The sequence below is a fragment of the Nyctereutes procyonoides genome, unplaced genomic scaffold (assembly GCF_905146905.1).
Source record: "Nyctereutes procyonoides isolate TBG_1078 unplaced genomic scaffold, NYPRO_anot_genome, whole genome shotgun sequence".
NCBI lineage: Eukaryota > Metazoa > Chordata > Mammalia > Carnivora > Canidae > Nyctereutes > Nyctereutes procyonoides.
Genome location: NW_026575121.1, coordinates 45,754,142 through 45,771,409, shown reverse-complemented (window position 1 = coordinate 45,771,409; position 17,268 = coordinate 45,754,142). Strand labels below are relative to the sequence as shown.

The 17,268-nt window shown below is 40.4% G+C and overlaps 1 protein-coding gene across 2 annotated transcripts in view; it reads left to right on the top strand.

The window, feature by feature from the left end:
* The window catches only part of ABCC4 (ATP binding cassette subfamily C member 4), a 247,650-nt gene extending 230,829 nt beyond the window's left edge, over positions 1-16,821 (top strand). For both annotated transcript variants that reach the window (XM_055336187.1, XM_055336188.1), the window contains exons 30-31: positions 4,714-4,848; positions 15,102-16,821. In XM_055336187.1, the coding sequence (XP_055192162.1) occupies positions 4,714-4,848; positions 15,102-15,209 (243 nt within the window). In that variant the 3' untranslated portion in view covers positions 15,210-16,821. The remainder of the gene's footprint in view (positions 1-4,713; positions 4,849-15,101) is intronic.
* The last annotated feature ends 447 nt before the right edge of the window (positions 16,822-17,268 follow it).

Here is a 17,268-nt window from a genome sequence, read left to right as displayed (position 1 = left end):
CCCCACCATCTACCTTGGAAAAGCAAAAAAAAAAAAAAAAAAAAAAGAATCTCCAAACTAAGTGGAGTTTTATTTCTTTTTTTCACCTTGATGGAATTTTTCTTCAGTGAGCCTATATCCATGGCCAGAGTTAGAGCATTTCAGAAGAGAAATGCTCCTCAAACAATACACCAAGAGATTTCATTCAGGTTTTCAGAAGGAAAGAACTACTAGGAAGGTAGAAAGCACAATCTCAGAGAAAAAATACTTGGGGAGGGGGTGGGTGCCTACATATGACAGCATGAATTTGAGGGAGCAGCTCAGGTGGCTGCTGTGACCCAGCCTTCAGTCCTCTTCCCTAAGTGATGCTGGTTGACCACTTCAAGACCTAAGAAAGGATTCTGAGTAATACTTGCCACAGTATCTTCTCACAGATCTTCTCTTCTTCAGAGAAAATCACAGGCACCCATCTGACCAGTCAGGGACCCAACATCCAAGGCTGGGTAACTGTCCCTTTGCCTCTGGGTCAGCAGCCCACCAAAAGCAAATGTCTGAAACTCTGATCCTTTCGCTCTAGTTGCTGCTCAGTGGGATCTCCTTTTGTTGGTTGTTGTCATCTCTTTGCTCTTTGCCAGTTTTCTCTCTCCCCATCCCCCCCTCCCGGCCTCTCCCTGCAACCATCCTGCTATCACTGATGGCATCCCACCATTTAAAATGGATTAGATTATTTTGCAATTGGTCCATTTAATTTTTATCTCTAGGACAGCTACCCAGAATATCTGCAGATCCTCAGGCCTGATAAGCACATCTTCATTGAGTTTCTATAACTGACTGACTGAGTCATCCAATATAATGTATTTTTCCTTAACCTGCTAGAGAGCACGAGTGATTTGAGGTTGGCGTTCCTGGAGAGATGCTGGCACTATGAGATTGCTCCCACCCCCGCTCAGATGTGTGTTTTCATTTGTTGTTGACTTTGGCTATTGGAGAGTTGGGGGCATAGCAGGAAAACACAGGAGCTTTTTCTTATATAAAAGATGTAAAAGATGTTAAAAATAAGAACTCAGAATTATACCTGTTTTTCTGTACGTAACGAAAATCTGGAGTTGCTTCCTTCATGTTTTAGTTACTCTCAAAGATCTGGAATCTTTGCTCAAGCCAGTAATATAAAGGTGAAGTGGGTTCAATTGAGTTCCAGGACTGCTCCCCAAGAGGCACTGTAGCACCTGGACCATGAGTCTTGGTAGCTCAGCACTCTTGTTTCTGCCAGAGCTCTCTCCTCTTTGACTGTCCCTTGTTTCATTTCTGTCTGGCTGTCCCTCATGTGTCTCTCCTTGCCCACGCAGCAACCTGAGTTGCTCTGAGTCCTCTGAGCCTCTGAGTCTCTGAGTCTCTGTGGTCCTGTGGTCCTCTGAGTCTCTGTCCCTAGTATTGCCATCCTGGTATCCCATCACCCGATTCCGAATACCAGCTACACCCACTCCTCACTTGATCTCACCCTGAAGTCCTATCAGACTATAGCACTGGGCAGTCATGTCATCATGCCCCAAATTTAGTTTCCTTTGTATTTAACTTTTAGCCAGTTTCCTTTGTATTTAATTTTGTGTGCCTACTCCTCGTGAAGAGATGCAACAGAAAACAAGGGAAACTGCATCATCCTGCCCTTAAGGAATTGAGAGACTTGCCTCCAGACCTCTTGGCTCCTGTTCTCTGGGTCTGGAATGACCACTGTCCATCCTCAGACCCACTTCACTTCTCTGTGTTAGCCTACCCATTCTTTCAGGCTCCATTTAGTAAACTCTCTGTCTTGAAGGTTGTCCTCAGAACCTGTGGCCAGAAATCCTTTCTTCTGCTGCTCAGGTCACCTTTGTGCTTTTTTTCATGCTTTATAGACATTTGAGCACTTCATTCTCTCAGTATGGACTCCAGAAAGTCAGCCGTTATGACTTACTTACCTTTTGCTTCCTCCACAGCATCTCGCAGGATGACATGAATGCAAGTATGCAACAAATGTTTGGGGCATAAATTCATAAATTAATGAAGGTTTACTTAGTTTCCTCAAATGTGTCTTTGCCGTGTGTTAACTTATGCTTTATTCATCCTAAAAATTTCATAAAATTGGTTTTCTTTTTCTGTGATTATCCATCTACCAAGCACACAGCAAATAATTTGAGCCCTGAGTATGATAAAAATGCAGTGGAAAGTGGACAGGGGCAAACGTTTGCATTTATAGGCATATTTTTCTTAAATTATATGAAGTCAATATGCGATATTATGGAAAGGCATCTTACAAAATTGAATATTAAAATTCTCATCTCCCTTATTTTGCTTCTGATAATCGAATGGTCATTCCCTGGAAAATGACATGGAGAGAAAAGAATAGGGATTCAGCCCTGGGTTTGAATCCCACCTCTGCCTTCTACTGATTCGGAAGCCTAGGCAAATTAATGAACACATCAGCACCTCAGTCTTCATCTCTGGCTATGGGTTTTTTGGACAGAATGTTGTTTTGCTCATCTTTGAAGTTCCTGTTCCTAGAACAGTGCTGTGGTATTAGGTATAACTATTTCCTGGATAGATCGATGGATGAATGGATGGGAGAGTGGAAGGTAAGAAGTAAGGAATTATAAATGGGTAGATGGATTGAAGGAAGGAAGGAAGGGAAGAAGGAAGGAAATTGTGTACCCTGTCTACCTTGAGAATTAACAGTGATGTCTATAAAGTCTATGACATACAATGAGTGTTCAATCCACGGCTATTTTTATTTCTTTTCAAATTCAAAAGACCACTATTTTATTATGAATTGAATTTTTTTTTAACTCTTAAGACATTCATTCTTTATTACGTTGCATTATATTTAATACTTAGAAGGCTCAAAGTATTTCAACCAAAATAATCTTTTGGTCATTTACATTGCTATCCCTGTTGCTTTTTGAGAGCATCATCCCCCCCCCCCCCCCCCCCGCTCTGCTTTTTCAGATACTGGCCGATTCTGAGAACTACTCATCTCAGTGGCATTTGTGTGTTTTCAGACAATATGAGAGAAAGTGGAAAAATTTACTATTCACTTAGATTTCAATAAAGTACAAAGTTGAACATGGACAAAAATATCAGTAATACTTTCATTCCCTTAAAAATTAGTCTTTATGGTCGGAGAACTCATTTTCCACCAACTCTTTATTGGTGATTTTTCAAAAGTTGTTGCTTCTGCACAATATAAAGTTCTTCATTGTATGAAGTAATTTGATTCACTTATTTACTTATTAAGCATGTGAGAAACCTGTATTTTACAATTGCTTTTTTTCTTCTTCTTCAACATCAGGAGGAGTGGTTATGGTCTATAATGCTATGCTTAAGTAAAATTACACATTTGGGGCATCTAAATTGGCATGCCAAATTATAGGACATTTTAATTATTATGTGGCTGTGACAGATTCAATTCTTCTTGAACTCTTTTGAGAAAGCTGCCCTTAGCCGTGATTCACAGTAGTAAACAAAAGATTAACAGGAAAATGCCTTTATGAGACTTAATAAATGTTTCCGATTAAATACCACAGGACAAAATTAACTTCAATCCCTAGATGTGGACAAACAACCTGCGTCCTGCTTGGAGTTTCAGCGTATCCCCTTAAGATAAATTTACTTTAAATACCACCCAAATGAAGACCTAAGTGCCACTTAACATGAGAACTGTTTTCCTAGGTACAGCATTTGGGCCAATTGTTTCAGCCTCTTTCTTCCCGACCAGACCATTAACCAGAGCTACTAATAAGTAGAAATGGAGAGTTAAGAGCCCCTTCCTCTCCCTTTCAATTTCCAATTAGTGGACATATTAATGAGCAATAAAATGGCTGAAAGGCAGGCAGCTGAAGAAAGAGAAAAGGAAGCAGGGAAGATAATTGTGAAAACTGATAGTCAAATCCCCTGCAACAGGGACTGTGCTGCCCCCCATGTACCATGCAGGTCATCATCGCTGGAATTTGGAGCTCAGTTTCTTAATTACTTCTTTAGTCTTATCCAAAGAGAAAATTGGATTTCTAGAGATTTCTTCTGTGCAGAGCAATTATGCTAAAGCTGCTTAGGTAGCAGCTCTTTTAGCCAGTCTTTCACTCCCAGAATAATAAGCTCCAACCAACGCGAATTTGACGATGCACCTTAATCTTGCTGCCAGGGGCATTTTGTCCCCTCTTACTGGCTGACATGTTCCAGGACCCTAAAGAAATTCCAGAAGCTTTTCCAAATATTTCTCAGATGCTGTCAGACCAGCTTGGCAATTAATTTGCTGTCAGGCCGCTGCCATCTGTATGACATCACTCTACTTTTTAGGTAAATTGACTTTGATTTTCTGAAATCAAGAAATTCCCCAACTCTGAATGTATGTATAAATAGCCCTCAAACCTCAGAGTCTGAGAGCCAAAAGCACTAACTAATCACAACCCAAAATGCCTTTGGCAGAATATAAAATGCCACAGGTCTGCTGAGTGCCCATAATCATAGTTTAAAACTTTCATTTTCTTCTTTTCCTATAACATTATAATAATAAAAGGTCGGGCTAGGCCTTTGTCTGCTTAGGAAAACGGGGTAATCAGACCATTTAAACACCAGCCAGACCTACCACCCAAATGGATTCTCTCTATTCTCCTTCCCCTGCCCCTTTCCGAAATATTGTCTGAGTTATAATATGTTGCTGCAAAACATTGTGTGCTAATGGGTTTCTTTTCTGCTGATTAACAGGTTTTGGATTCAGGACGACTGAAAGAATATGATGAACCATATGTTTTGCTGCAGAATGAAGAGAGCCTGTTTCACAAGATGGTGCAGCAACTGGGCAAGGCAGCAGCGGCGGCCCTCACTGAAACAGCAAAACAGGTGAGCTCGCCGCAAGGAGTGGTAATTAAAGTTTCTTGCAGCCGTTCACTCCGTGCAACCTGGCACCGGGGGTGCTGTAACAAGCACCCTGTGCCCTTTTCAATTATAAGCCTTCAGAGACAGCGCTTCATGGCTGGGTCTTAACAACACGTCCCAGGTTGAAGTCAGGTCTGCTGAGAATCGGCAGAATCCGTGGGGGCGCGGGGGTGCCACAGGTGTGCACGCTTACATGTGCGGGCACGTGGGGCGCGCTAGTGCGCGGACACGCGGGGACCCGGAGCGCACCGTGCCGTGCTGAGGTGCGCGGACACGCGGGGACCTGGAGCGCACCGTGGTGTGCTCAGGTGCGTGGGCACGTGGGGACCCTGAACGCATCCTGGTGTGCCCAGGTGAGTGGGCACGTGGGCACCCTGGCGTGTGTAGGCACCTTTGCCTAATTGCAGAGAGAGATCAGATTCCAAAGAGATTTCACATGTTCCATTCTGTGGGTTCAGATGTTCCCGTGGCACAGAATGTTCGCATTTCCCGGACCCATTACATTTCATTTTATTGGTGATCACCTTTGAGATGCAAATGTGGTCACTGAACATTCAGAAAAATTCGAGAGTTGGGGGAAAAATGTGGGATATTTTCTCTCGGGGCTAGGAAGATCTACCAGGGAAACGTGTAGGTTGCTTCTCTGTTTTATTATTCGTGTAGAAAACTGCATGATACTGCCTGACACATCCTACCCAGGTTTGTCCCTGATTTTCGGTTGTTTAGAATTAGGCCTAGTGTTCTCCTTATGCTTCCTCTGCCTTCTAGATAATGAAATTGTCATTGGGACAGTCAAGAATCTATACTATCCTGATGCTACCATCTGAATGGTCCTTGAAGGTTTATCAAGCATTTTCACAGAGATGATGTGTGCGAAAGTACTAAACACTGTGTATGGTCAGAAAAAGGTGCTCTATGAGTAACACTCAGATTATCTGGTATCTTTCCAATAGCAATAATGGAGTGTCTCATTCTACAGGTGTGATATGAAAACTGAGAGCTGCTTTAAGGGACTTGGCTAGTGTCCAGCCTTACCTATAACTCTTTCTTTTTTTTTTTTTTTTTTTAATTTTTTTTTTATTTATTTACGATAGTCAGAGAGAGAGAGAGAGAGAGAGAGAGAGAGGCAGAGACACAGGCAGAGGGAGAAGCAGGCTCCATGCACCGGGAGCCCGACGTGGGATTCGATCCTGGGTCCCCAGGATCGCGCCCTGAGCCAAAGGCAGGCGCTAAACCGCTGCGCCACCCAGGGATCCCCCTATAACTCTTTCTTATACAAGGTGGGAATTGGGGGAGGAAAGGAAAGTCAGGTGTTCTTACCACTTGAGATACATGGCTGGGGTGGAATGGGACCTGCAGTCTTTTGAGGCTCCCCATCAGAACTGTTTCTGTCTAGGCATTATAATTATGGGGGTGTCTCCCTTTTCATCCTTTTCTGCATTTACCGGATTTTCACTGTAAGAAAGAATTGTGTAATGTCTTAAGTATCTGGAGAATATCTGTCCCAATATCTAACAGTACTTATGTATGAGAGATTTATCCAAAACACAGCCTAAATTCTCTTCTGTCACTGCTTCATCTCTCATCCCTCCTTATAAATAAAGAGCTATACTTCCACAGGGGATTTCTTTGAATCCTGCTTGCATCCTCAAAAACTGCTCAATGTGTATATGTGTGCACAGTGTTATGCTGGGAACTAATGTGTCATATATGTTCCTTAGTCAACCCCAGTATAAATCCAAGAATTGAAAGGAGGAGAGATCCTCAGTTTATATCCTGAGCCATGTGGAGGAACAGGATGAGGCTCTAACACTTGTCATGCACCATGCACTATGCTGTGATACAGGTTCTCTTGTCTTGGTGCTGGTTTAAGAGCCCGGGACTTTCAGAGGGAAAGGAAATTGTTTAGAGTCACACAGTTGGCTGAATAATTGGTAGAATTAGAATTCAAACCAAGGGCTAGGGATGAGGAAATCTGTGTCCTGAACTTTTCATACATCTTTACAATTTACGTGAATATAGAGAAGTTACATGTGGAGCGCTGTATTGCTTTCATGCCTGAAATTGAGCGCTTTCATCTCTTACATATCTCCCAGGCAGTGTTCCCCTCATAACACCCAGCCAACCAGTCATTGGGGATCCCCTGTATAATCTACTCATAAAACAGCCAGGAACCTCACAAACCCCTTTGTTCTTTGACCTCAGGCATTTCACATCAAACAGATGTGTCCCCACCTACGAGTCAAAACCTCCATTTTAAAAATGTGTTATCATGGTATATTATCAAGACGTTGAGTAATGAGAAATAAATCACAGATAGTTCCAAATAACGTAAGACAGTATATAGTTCAACATCCTCATTTTACAAGTGAGGACACTAAGGACCCTTAGAAGGAAGGTGGCCCTACCCTATGTTAACTCTAGCTTGCAGCAGACACAGAATTAGAAATCAGTTCTTTTAACATGTTTTAATGCAAGTGTAACATATGTACAGAAGTGTTCATAGATCACAGAGTTAGCAGTCTTGTGGCTCCTGGTGCAATAACCCTTCACCTCATTTAACAATATTAATAGTGTTACATTTGGGTAATTCTTTGTGTGTATGTGTTTTTGTATGTTTGTGTTTGTCTTGCTCTCATTTTTTTAAATATAAATTCAATTACTTAACATAGTTTGTATCACCCAGTTACCCCATCGCCCTTTCCCCTCCCACAACCCTGTTTGTTTCTTATGACTGAATCTTTTATGGTTTGTCTTCCTCTCCGATTTTGCCTTGTTTTGTTCTCCTCTCCCTTCCCCTATTATCCTGTTTTGTTTCATAAATTGCACATGAGTGAGATTATATGATAATTGTCTTTCACTAATATACTCATTTTGCTTAGCATAATTCCCTCTAGTTCCATCCACTTTGTTGCAAATGGCAAGATTTTTTTTTTTTGATGGCTGAATAGTAGTCCATTCACACACTACCTCCTCTTTAGCCATCCATCTGTTGATGGGCATCTGGGCTCTTTCTGTAGTTTGGCTATTGTGGACATTGCTTTTTTTAAATATTGGGGTGCAAGTGCTCCTTCAGATTGCTACATTTGTTCCTTTCAGGCAAATACCTAGTAGTGCAATTGCTGCATGGTAAGGTAGCTCCACTTTTCAACTTTTTGATGAACCACCATACTGTTTCCCAGAGTGGCTGCATCAGCTTGCATTCCCACATTGGAGTAGTTCTTTATCATTTAACTTACATAGTTTTCTCGTGTATGATTTCACTTAATCCTTGTGGTGGTTCTTTGTTATCCCACTTTGTGGATGAGGAGACAGGATTAAGGACTCACCTAAAGCCACAGAGCTGGTCAGTGGAGAGCAGAGGGTGAATTGCTGGGTGAGGCTGAGAGCCGCTCCAGTCCACATGTCAAGTTCCCAAACCCTTCTCCTTTTCTTACGTGGTGTTCAAGGTGGGGCCGGGTTCTAATAATGGCAGAATGCCTCTGTGGGATTTCAGTTGTGCCACTGGATCAGGTCCCCTCTCTGGAAAGATGGGAATACATGCCCTAGCTCTCACCCCAGTTGAAGATCTTGTTGACATTACTTCTGCATATGCTTGGGTCCTCTTAGAACAGGCCATCAGATTGTCAGTTTTTTAAATGTACGACCATCAAAAATCAAATGCATCACTGAGAACAGTAACAGCAGGAGGATTAGCCAAGGTCAACAAGCTTTCTATTCCTAACAGGTTGATATTCAGTCCTTTGAAAAGAAAACTCAGCATATAGGAGAAGGTACTTCCAAGTCATGTTTTCTTGACTACATTGTTGTTTCTCTTAAAATGTTGGTATAAGCAAGCTTAATGACTCTCTAATTGACCTTCACAGATGATCCATGAAAGAGTAGAGAAAGTACTTTATCCGTATATATAGATGAAAGGGGCATTAGATGTCTTAAAGCAACAGAAAGGTATTTCTCACAGTTCTGGAAGCTGGAATTTAGAAATGAAGGTGTTGGCAGGGTTGGTTTCCTCTGAAACATCTCTCCTTGCCTTGTAGATGGCCATCTTCTCCCTGTGTCTTAGCTTGGTCTTCCCTCTGTGTATGCCTGTGTCCTAATCTCCTCTCATCTGGGTACCTGTCACATTAGATAAGGACCCACCATGTGACTCATTCTAACTTAACTGACCCTATCTCCATATATACTCATATTTCCAGGGACTGAGGGGTTATGATTTCAACATACAGATATTGAGGGGACATCAGTCCATCACCAAGGTTGAATGCCTTGGATGATGAAGCAGATCTAACTGAGGTTTATTGGAGTTCTTTTGTTCCCAGTGTGTAACAGGTGGCATCTTATCTGTTTGTGAAATCACCTGATACAGCCCCAATGTTAGGAAATCCCAATATTCTATGCTCTAGGAGCCTGGACTAGTTTGAATAGGTAGAGGAAGGACTTGGCAGCCCCAGGGCCCTATGTGTCTCCCAAGGTCTCTGAGCCAAGGGTCCTTGTTTGTCATGCTAAGATTACAGCACTGACCCACTTTGTCATTCTCTTACTACAGTGATCAGATGAGATGGTATATGCTTACCTGTTTTGAAGAATGCAGAACATTTTACAAATATAAGAACTTTAAAAAAACAATTTTTCTTAAGATTGTATTTATTGCGGAATCTGCTTCTCCTGTGCTAAATACAGAGGAGAAACAGATTCCGCATTGAGCAGAGAGCTTGATGTGGGGCTCAATCCCAGGACTCTGGGATCACGACCTGAGTTGAAGGCAGCAGTTTAACTGACTGAGCCACCCAGGTGCCTCTATTTTCTATTTTAAAGTGCTTTTCTTTCTTAGATTCATTTAATGCACCTGTCTCTGAATGCAAGCTTGTTTAAAATAGCTGTTGCATCCCCTGCTTTTCACTTTTTCATTTTCCTTATATGTCTTTGTCTTTTAGTATCAGATTATAGATATATCTCCTGTAAATGGCATGTTATTGAGTTTAGCTCTGGGATTAAATTTTAATCCTCAACCCTTTTTAACAGATGAATTTTATTCCATTGTCATTTATTGAGATCATAGATATATTTTATCTAATGCTTTCAACTTTTAGTGTTCTCTTTTAAACTTTTTAACTAGTACGTGTTTTTTAAAGTTTTGTTAGTTTAATTTTTAAGTAATCTCCACCCAATGTGGGGCTCAAATGCATGACCCTGAGCTGAGATCAAGAATTTCATGCTTCACCAACTGAGCCAGTCAGGCAACTGTTTTTTTCCCCTTTGTTCATTGTTTTACGTGTTTACGTTTCACTTCTTCTAGGAACACTTTATTATTATTGATTCCCCATTATAAACAATGACACCTCTTCTCTGTTTTGTGCTCCAAATAAATTTTAGTTGTTTAAGTAGCTTTCTTTCTTCTACTTACCTTCAAATCTTTAAAAATATTTAAACCCTGTTACTATACTTACTTGTTTCAAATGCTACTTTCTTCATATCTTAGTTGGCTAAAACCTGTCCTGTAGTATATCGTCTTCCAACTTCAGGTTGTGATCCATTTGTGGGGCTGTGAAATTCGTTTAGTCAGTCATGACCTGCGTGTCTTAAGAAATGAGATGTAAAAGAATGGAATGGAAGAAAAAGAACAGCGAATTTTTCATAGTAATAGAAAATATTTCTTGGATGTCCTTTCAGTACAGATGGTGATCTCTACTGAGTCTCAGTATAATATGAAATGTCCTTACTGTTGTGGATGACAGTAAAATTAAAAGATTAGAAAAGGGTGCTGTAGCATCCTAAAGGAGGATTGGTAGGAGTTAGAATCCTTGACTTTACCACATGCATGAAGTATTTGCTGCATCTCTAATTTAAATGTTCTGGTTATAAAATTCTTGGGTCACGTTTACTTTCACTTAGTATGCTCTAAACTTTGCTGTAAAGTATTCTCTTATTGTTTATTCATGTGGAGAAGTCTAAGGCCAAGCAAGAAGTAACTCAGTCTTCTTTCCTGGATGCGCAAAGGACTCTCTCTCTGTTTTGAAGGTTGTTAGTTTTTTCTAGGGTATCCGGTACTCTGTTGGTCCCAAGCTTCAAGTCTTCTATTTCTGAACATTACCTGAATTAATGACTTTGAGGGTTTTTTTTTAAATTTTTTAATCTCCTCTTTACAAATATCTATCATGTATATGTTGTCTGTTCTTCCCTTTTGATCCTTGTTAATTCTTATTAGTTTCTAATTATGCTTGCTTTCTCAATACTGTCCTTCATCTCATCCATTTTTACCCCAGTGGTTAATGTACTTTTTGCTGCATTCATACAACTATCCATTTTATGATGCTTTCATATTCTCCTCCACTTTTAGCCTCAGTCAACTCCTGTTTCATCATTTTGTGTTGCTGTGCCTATTTCCAAACTCTCAAATTTCTCTTGTCCATAGATTGCTTGTTCTACATTTTCTTTGAATGTATTGCATTATATTTCTTATATAGTTTTCATCTGGTGAGTATTTACCATATGCTTATCTTGTTCTTTTCCTCCCTTTTTTGTGTGCTTTACAGATCACGTGCTACTATTATATTGTTGTACTAATATTATATTGTTGTTGTTGTTGTTGTTGTTGTTACTCCTACTACTCCCTTTTGAGTTTTTCGTGGACCATATGTTTAGGGTAGTGGTGGCTAGGACATTATTTCAGGCCAAAGGGAATCTACTTAACTTAGAAGCTCCTCATGACAGAGAAAGAGAATGTGTGTGTGTGTGTGTGTGTGTGTGTGTGTGTGTGTGTGTGTGTGTGTGTAAGTAAGAGAGAGAAATCGAAAATGCATGTTCATTTAGCCTGTCCTCCTTCCTAGTCCGCAAAGATGGGCAGTTATTTGCATTTCAGTATCTCTCTTCTCCGAGGGCTTCATCCATGTGTGTTCTTCAGGCAGAGATGGTGATTCTATATGGTTCCTCCTTGACATGCCTTAGATTTCACCAGGCAGTTGGACACCTGTGTTCTCCCACAAGTGCTGAGATCTCCCACAGCCATCTCCACTCTGTCTTACTCCAGCCCCACTGGATCTAGTTGCATTTGGCAGCCCATCCAGATATCTTGCCATTTGGGTTATCTGAGGACTCCCAATTTCATCAGAAATGAGCTTTTTTTTTTTTTTTTTTTTTTTTTTTTTGTATCTCACAGTACCCTTGCTGTTTAGGATGATTTCTGAGAGGACTGGGGGAGGGGAAGTCCATTTCCATTAATGAAAAAGCAGAGGTCGTCACTAACTCTCCAGTACTCTTTAACCTTGGTGACAGGGGATCCCTGGATGGCGCAGCGGTTTGGCGCCTGCCTTTGGCCCGGGGCGCGATCCTGGAGACCCAGGATTGAATCCCACGTCGGGCTCCCAGTGCATGGAGCCTGCTTCTCCCTCTGCCTGTGTCTCTGCCTCTCTCTCTCTCATTCTATGTGACTATCATAAATAAATAAAAATTAAAAAAAAAATTTAACCATGGTGACATGCTTGCCAGTGTCAACAGGAGTTCCACCTGTTGTAAAGATGAGAAGTGTGAGAGTTACTGGAACTGAACCAGGCCCATGCAGTGTAGTAAGAGTGAACTGACAGAGTCTGGAACCAGAATGCAACATATTGAACTGCTGTCTTCTGAATGCAATGTAAATAAAAGCTCCATTGCTGGCCTTCATTCATGCCTAGGCAGCTCTTACTGCTCTGTTGCTTTTAGCGAGATGTGATTCTGTGATGGTTGCTTTTTTGACAAGCTGGAGTCACATACTGAACTTCATTTCAGCCTCCATCAGATGGTCTGTAATGAACCAAACCCAAAAGGAGAAAAAAAGGGACAAGAAACCTAATACTCAATGGCCTTACCATCTGCTTGTCTTGATCTCAGACCTACGGCATTGTTTCCTTGAATCTTCCCAACAGTTTTGAGCTGGCATTATTATTATCCCTTTTGCCAAATGGAGAAACTGAGTCTGAAGAGCATAAGTACGTGCTCAGAGTGAACAGTGCATGTTAGCTCTGCAACTTTTGTGGTCTCTCGATGCTTTCTACCTCCCTGGTGACCATATGCACTGAATTTGAGGTGTCTCAGTTCTGTAAAGATAAAGTCACAACAGCCACCAAAAGACCTCTCCTGGCTGCTTTATTTTCCTCATTCAATCAGGGTGATGCTGCTCCTGTCCGGCGACCAGGGGGCCACCTCTCAGAGCGGCCTCTTAATCACACCCGCCACTTACGTGGTGTATCTTCCATCTGCAGTTTGTAGCCAGTAATTAGTTCCTATGAGGTAAGTCACTGTCTCAGTTCCCAGGTGAGGCACCTGGTACAGAGAGAGCTTGAGTGATTTTTCCAGAATCAGCAATGAGTCACAGGAAGAGAGAGTGGACATGGGCCTGCCCCTCCCAGGCTAGTATGAGACCCTTGCCTCAGCTGCCTTCATAACCCACTCAGGGAAAGTGGATGCTTTCCTTCTCACTTCTGCTGTTAGCTGGAGTGTATTCCCAAACACATCAACATGGGATGAAGTGAAGGGTCATTTCAAGGATTCTATACGTGGGCATTTCACACTTGGAGTGTTTAGTTTCAAGTTTTTCAGACCACGAAGCTGGGGCCCTTTCAGCAAAGCATTGTTAATGATGACATTTTTCTCTGTAAAAAAAAAATTACATTGAGCAGATTATAGGGAAAGGAATCAGGTTATTTGGGAGATACCTATCAAACAGCAGAAAATGAAAATGTATTTTTATTTTATTGGCTATTTTTAGTTTCAACAAGAAATAACTATTGTTCTTGGAGTACATAAATATATAACCATACAAAATATGGGTAACTTTAAATTTTGGGTAACTTTAAATTTACATAAAAAATTATCCCCCACCCCAAGTTATTATTTTTAAATACTTGCATTATCTCCGAAATAACCTTGATTTTTTTACCCAGTGAGTTCCAAACAATCCTGGGGGCAGTCCTTATTTTTCTCCTTAAGTGACATTTTAATATATATATAGTATTTCAAATGTAATGTTATTTTTGGAGTAGCAAGTATGCAAGCAACAAGAGAAAAGGAAGAAAAGTACACTTAATCTGAAGGTAGGTGTCCCAACAATTTTCTTTTTTGTATGTGAAGCCCATTATCTGCCATGATAACTTTGTTGACAGCATCCACAAATATATTTGGAGCCAGGTTTTATAAAATAGATCCAGAATCGTATGACTAAGCGACCCAGCTCATGACATATGTCAACCCCAGATAGATGGTACATTTTCTGTTTTAAAGACTCAAACAAAACTTTTCACATTCTTCTTTGGGGGAAGAAAAAAATTACATTTGAAGTCCTTTTTCACCCAAACACATTTTGAGATAAGAGCTCACAAGTCTTGACATTATTTCATTTTGTTATGCGCATCTGTCAAGGAACTGAGATAGGATACAGCTACTAAAAACTGATGATTGTGGAACAGAGAAACTTGACAGCATTTCATTCCTTTTATGTTCTGATTATACATTTATCAGAAAACCTGTATCTCTTCTAGTTCAGCTAGAAATTGGTAGAATTCAAGAACTCAAAGGCTTGGCAAAGAACTGTCCTATTATTTGGTATCATCTTACATTTTCGAGAAGTTGCTTGGTTGAGTCATTGTTAAAGCTTTTGCTTCTCTTTTCATTATTGTGGCCCACTATCCTCAGATCACATTTCTATAGGCCCCTATAACTGCTTTGCTGCGCAAATTAAACGCTGGGATATTTCATACATATACGCCCGCATTTCAATGCTTGTCAATCAGAGTTTATAAAATATAGGGATTACAACCCGATATTAACATCCAAATCTATTGTGCTCATTTTATGTGTGAAAATGAGAAACCCTCGTATAGACGCTAGGTTCCCCAGGCTCTTTGTCACCCTGTTTTTAATTTATCTTCAGGTTTTGAGTCAGTAAAATGATTTTGCTTTATCAATTTAATGCAGTGATAAAAACCTATCTGGGAATCAGAATGATCAGAACCAAAGTGGATCTACAGGTTGTTGGGCACGAAGCCCGGCCCTGCCAAGGGTTTTAATAGGGCTACTTTCTTCAGAGAAGGGAATATATCCTGTTTGTTTTTAATTGTACTTTCACCAGTGATGAGGTTCCCGTCACATGAAGTGGAGGTTGAAATGCATCACCTTGGGTTGGAGGACTTGAAAACTTTTTAACATGTTCTTTTTATACCTTTTTTTCCCCTTCCTTTTTACAGGTGTACTTCAAAAGGAATTATCCAGATATTACTCAGAATGGCCACGTGGTTATGAATGCTTCCAATGGACAGCCCTCAGCATTTACTATTTTCGAGACAGCACTGTGATTCTACTACAACATTCAGTCTATTCCAAAGGCATTTTTAAAATCATTTTTGCACTGTGTAAACTACATCGTACTTTTTTTACACTAGCAGATGATATTTTACACATTCAAGATGTTTATTTGGATTTTTTCCTCCAACTTCACTCAATTATTTCAAGCTCTAGCAGAATGATGTGCTATTTTTTTATTTATATGTAATAGTTTCTTGTTATTTTTTTCCTTATCCAATCACAGGTGCAGGACACCAGTAAAAGCTGTTCATCAGGTTTGGTGCCTTAAAGAGACTTCAGAGCCAAAACCCATTTTGTAAGGTATAAGATAAAGTTGTCACAGACTTTTTTTTTTTTTTTACACACCACCCTCCCAAATTGCATATTACTTTCCAGTGATATCAGGGATCCTGTTGACTTGAAGACTGTGTGAAATTTGCCATTTTTTCTGGCCACTTTCTTTAACGTAACAACTAGGATCCATTATTTCTCCCCAAAGGCCTCTGGTTGAGATAGTACAGATGAAGCTAATAGGAAAAACCACAAAGACACTTTAAGTGACATTTTCATGACCAAAAAAGCCATATTCTTAAAATAGGGAAGGTTGGTATTTAATTGCATGGTCTGAAGGACAAGGAAGAGAAAATAATACTTTCTCAAAACTGGAGCCCATGCTGGTGATTGGATAATGAAGGCCACATGTGTGACCTTTCTGATTTGTGTGACCCTGCCCTGGAGACCATTGCAGTCTGAAGCTCAGCATGGTGACATTTTGAGAAAAGACCCAACTGCTAGCTGTCATTCTGGACTATCAGGCAGTAGTCTTATTTGGATTTCTGGTTTACTGACAACTGAATATAAGCCATTTGGTTTAGCCTTTAACGAAATCCCTTTTACCCTGCCTGTATAGGGCCTCCTGACTTGGTGAGAAAAACCAAACATTGTCGCCAACAGCTGTAATTGTGCAGTGTGTTCTCAGGGCGCATCCAGGAGGCCCCCTGTTATGAGCCTGCCCAGGTTCTTTTACTTCTGACCACTAATAGCACTTTGGTCTTTCCGATTAGTCAGTCAGCAAACCACTGTCCTTCCAAGGCCTGCTGCACTTTATTTGAACCATGGGTCTTTGACTTTCCTAATGGTGTCTATGGTATAGTTCAAATTGCTGAAGGTGTTATGTGGACTCTCATGACCTCCAGAATAAAGGTGTAACCACCCTCAAGTTGCATATATTAAGCTGTATGCCCTCATACAGCAGATTTTTGGACTCCTCAGAGAGAAACAGATGTTTTATAGCATCAAGCCTTAAAAAGCACACACAGCAACTACACAAGATATATTGAGTGCAGTAGCTGTTTGATTCCTCATACTTAGAAATAATATGGTGAATGTTTAGTTCAGTAAGCCTGTACCTTGTTCAGTAGTCATGGATAGTATTTCAGGAAACTGAAATGACAATGATAATGAGGTTTGTTAAAACATTAGAAATACTGGAAGCATGTACGTGTTTATTTGGTTTATAGAGGTTAAAGGCAGTTTAAAAAAATGCATGTTTCTGTATTATTTGTTTTAATGTCATAGCATTTTTTTAATGAAACAATTTATTTGAATAAATGACCGTTTTCATCTCCATTCAGAGACTTGTGTTTTGTTCTTAGAGGGATTACTGACTCATTTCCTTGCTATTAAACACCAGCAAGTTTTCCAGAGATCAAAAAAATATCTTCATTATCAACTGGTTCTCTTGGCTAACTAGATGTACCAAATATTCTAAGTAGCAAGGTGGGTTTCAGACAGGTTGAAACAGCTGTTATTGAAGCCAGCCTGACTGTACCCCTTCCAGGAATGGAGAGAGCATTAGCTTATGCCCAAGGCTTGAACAAGTATTAAGTTGTTGAGGTTTATATTTTTTGAAAGGTGACTTTGTCCTGAATTAACAAGAAACATTCATTAAACAAACATTAAAACATTAAACAACAAACAAAATCAATAAACATTAAAACACTGTAGAACATTGATTCTCAAAGTGTGGTCCCTGGACCAGCAGCATTAGCCTCACCTGGGAACTTGTTA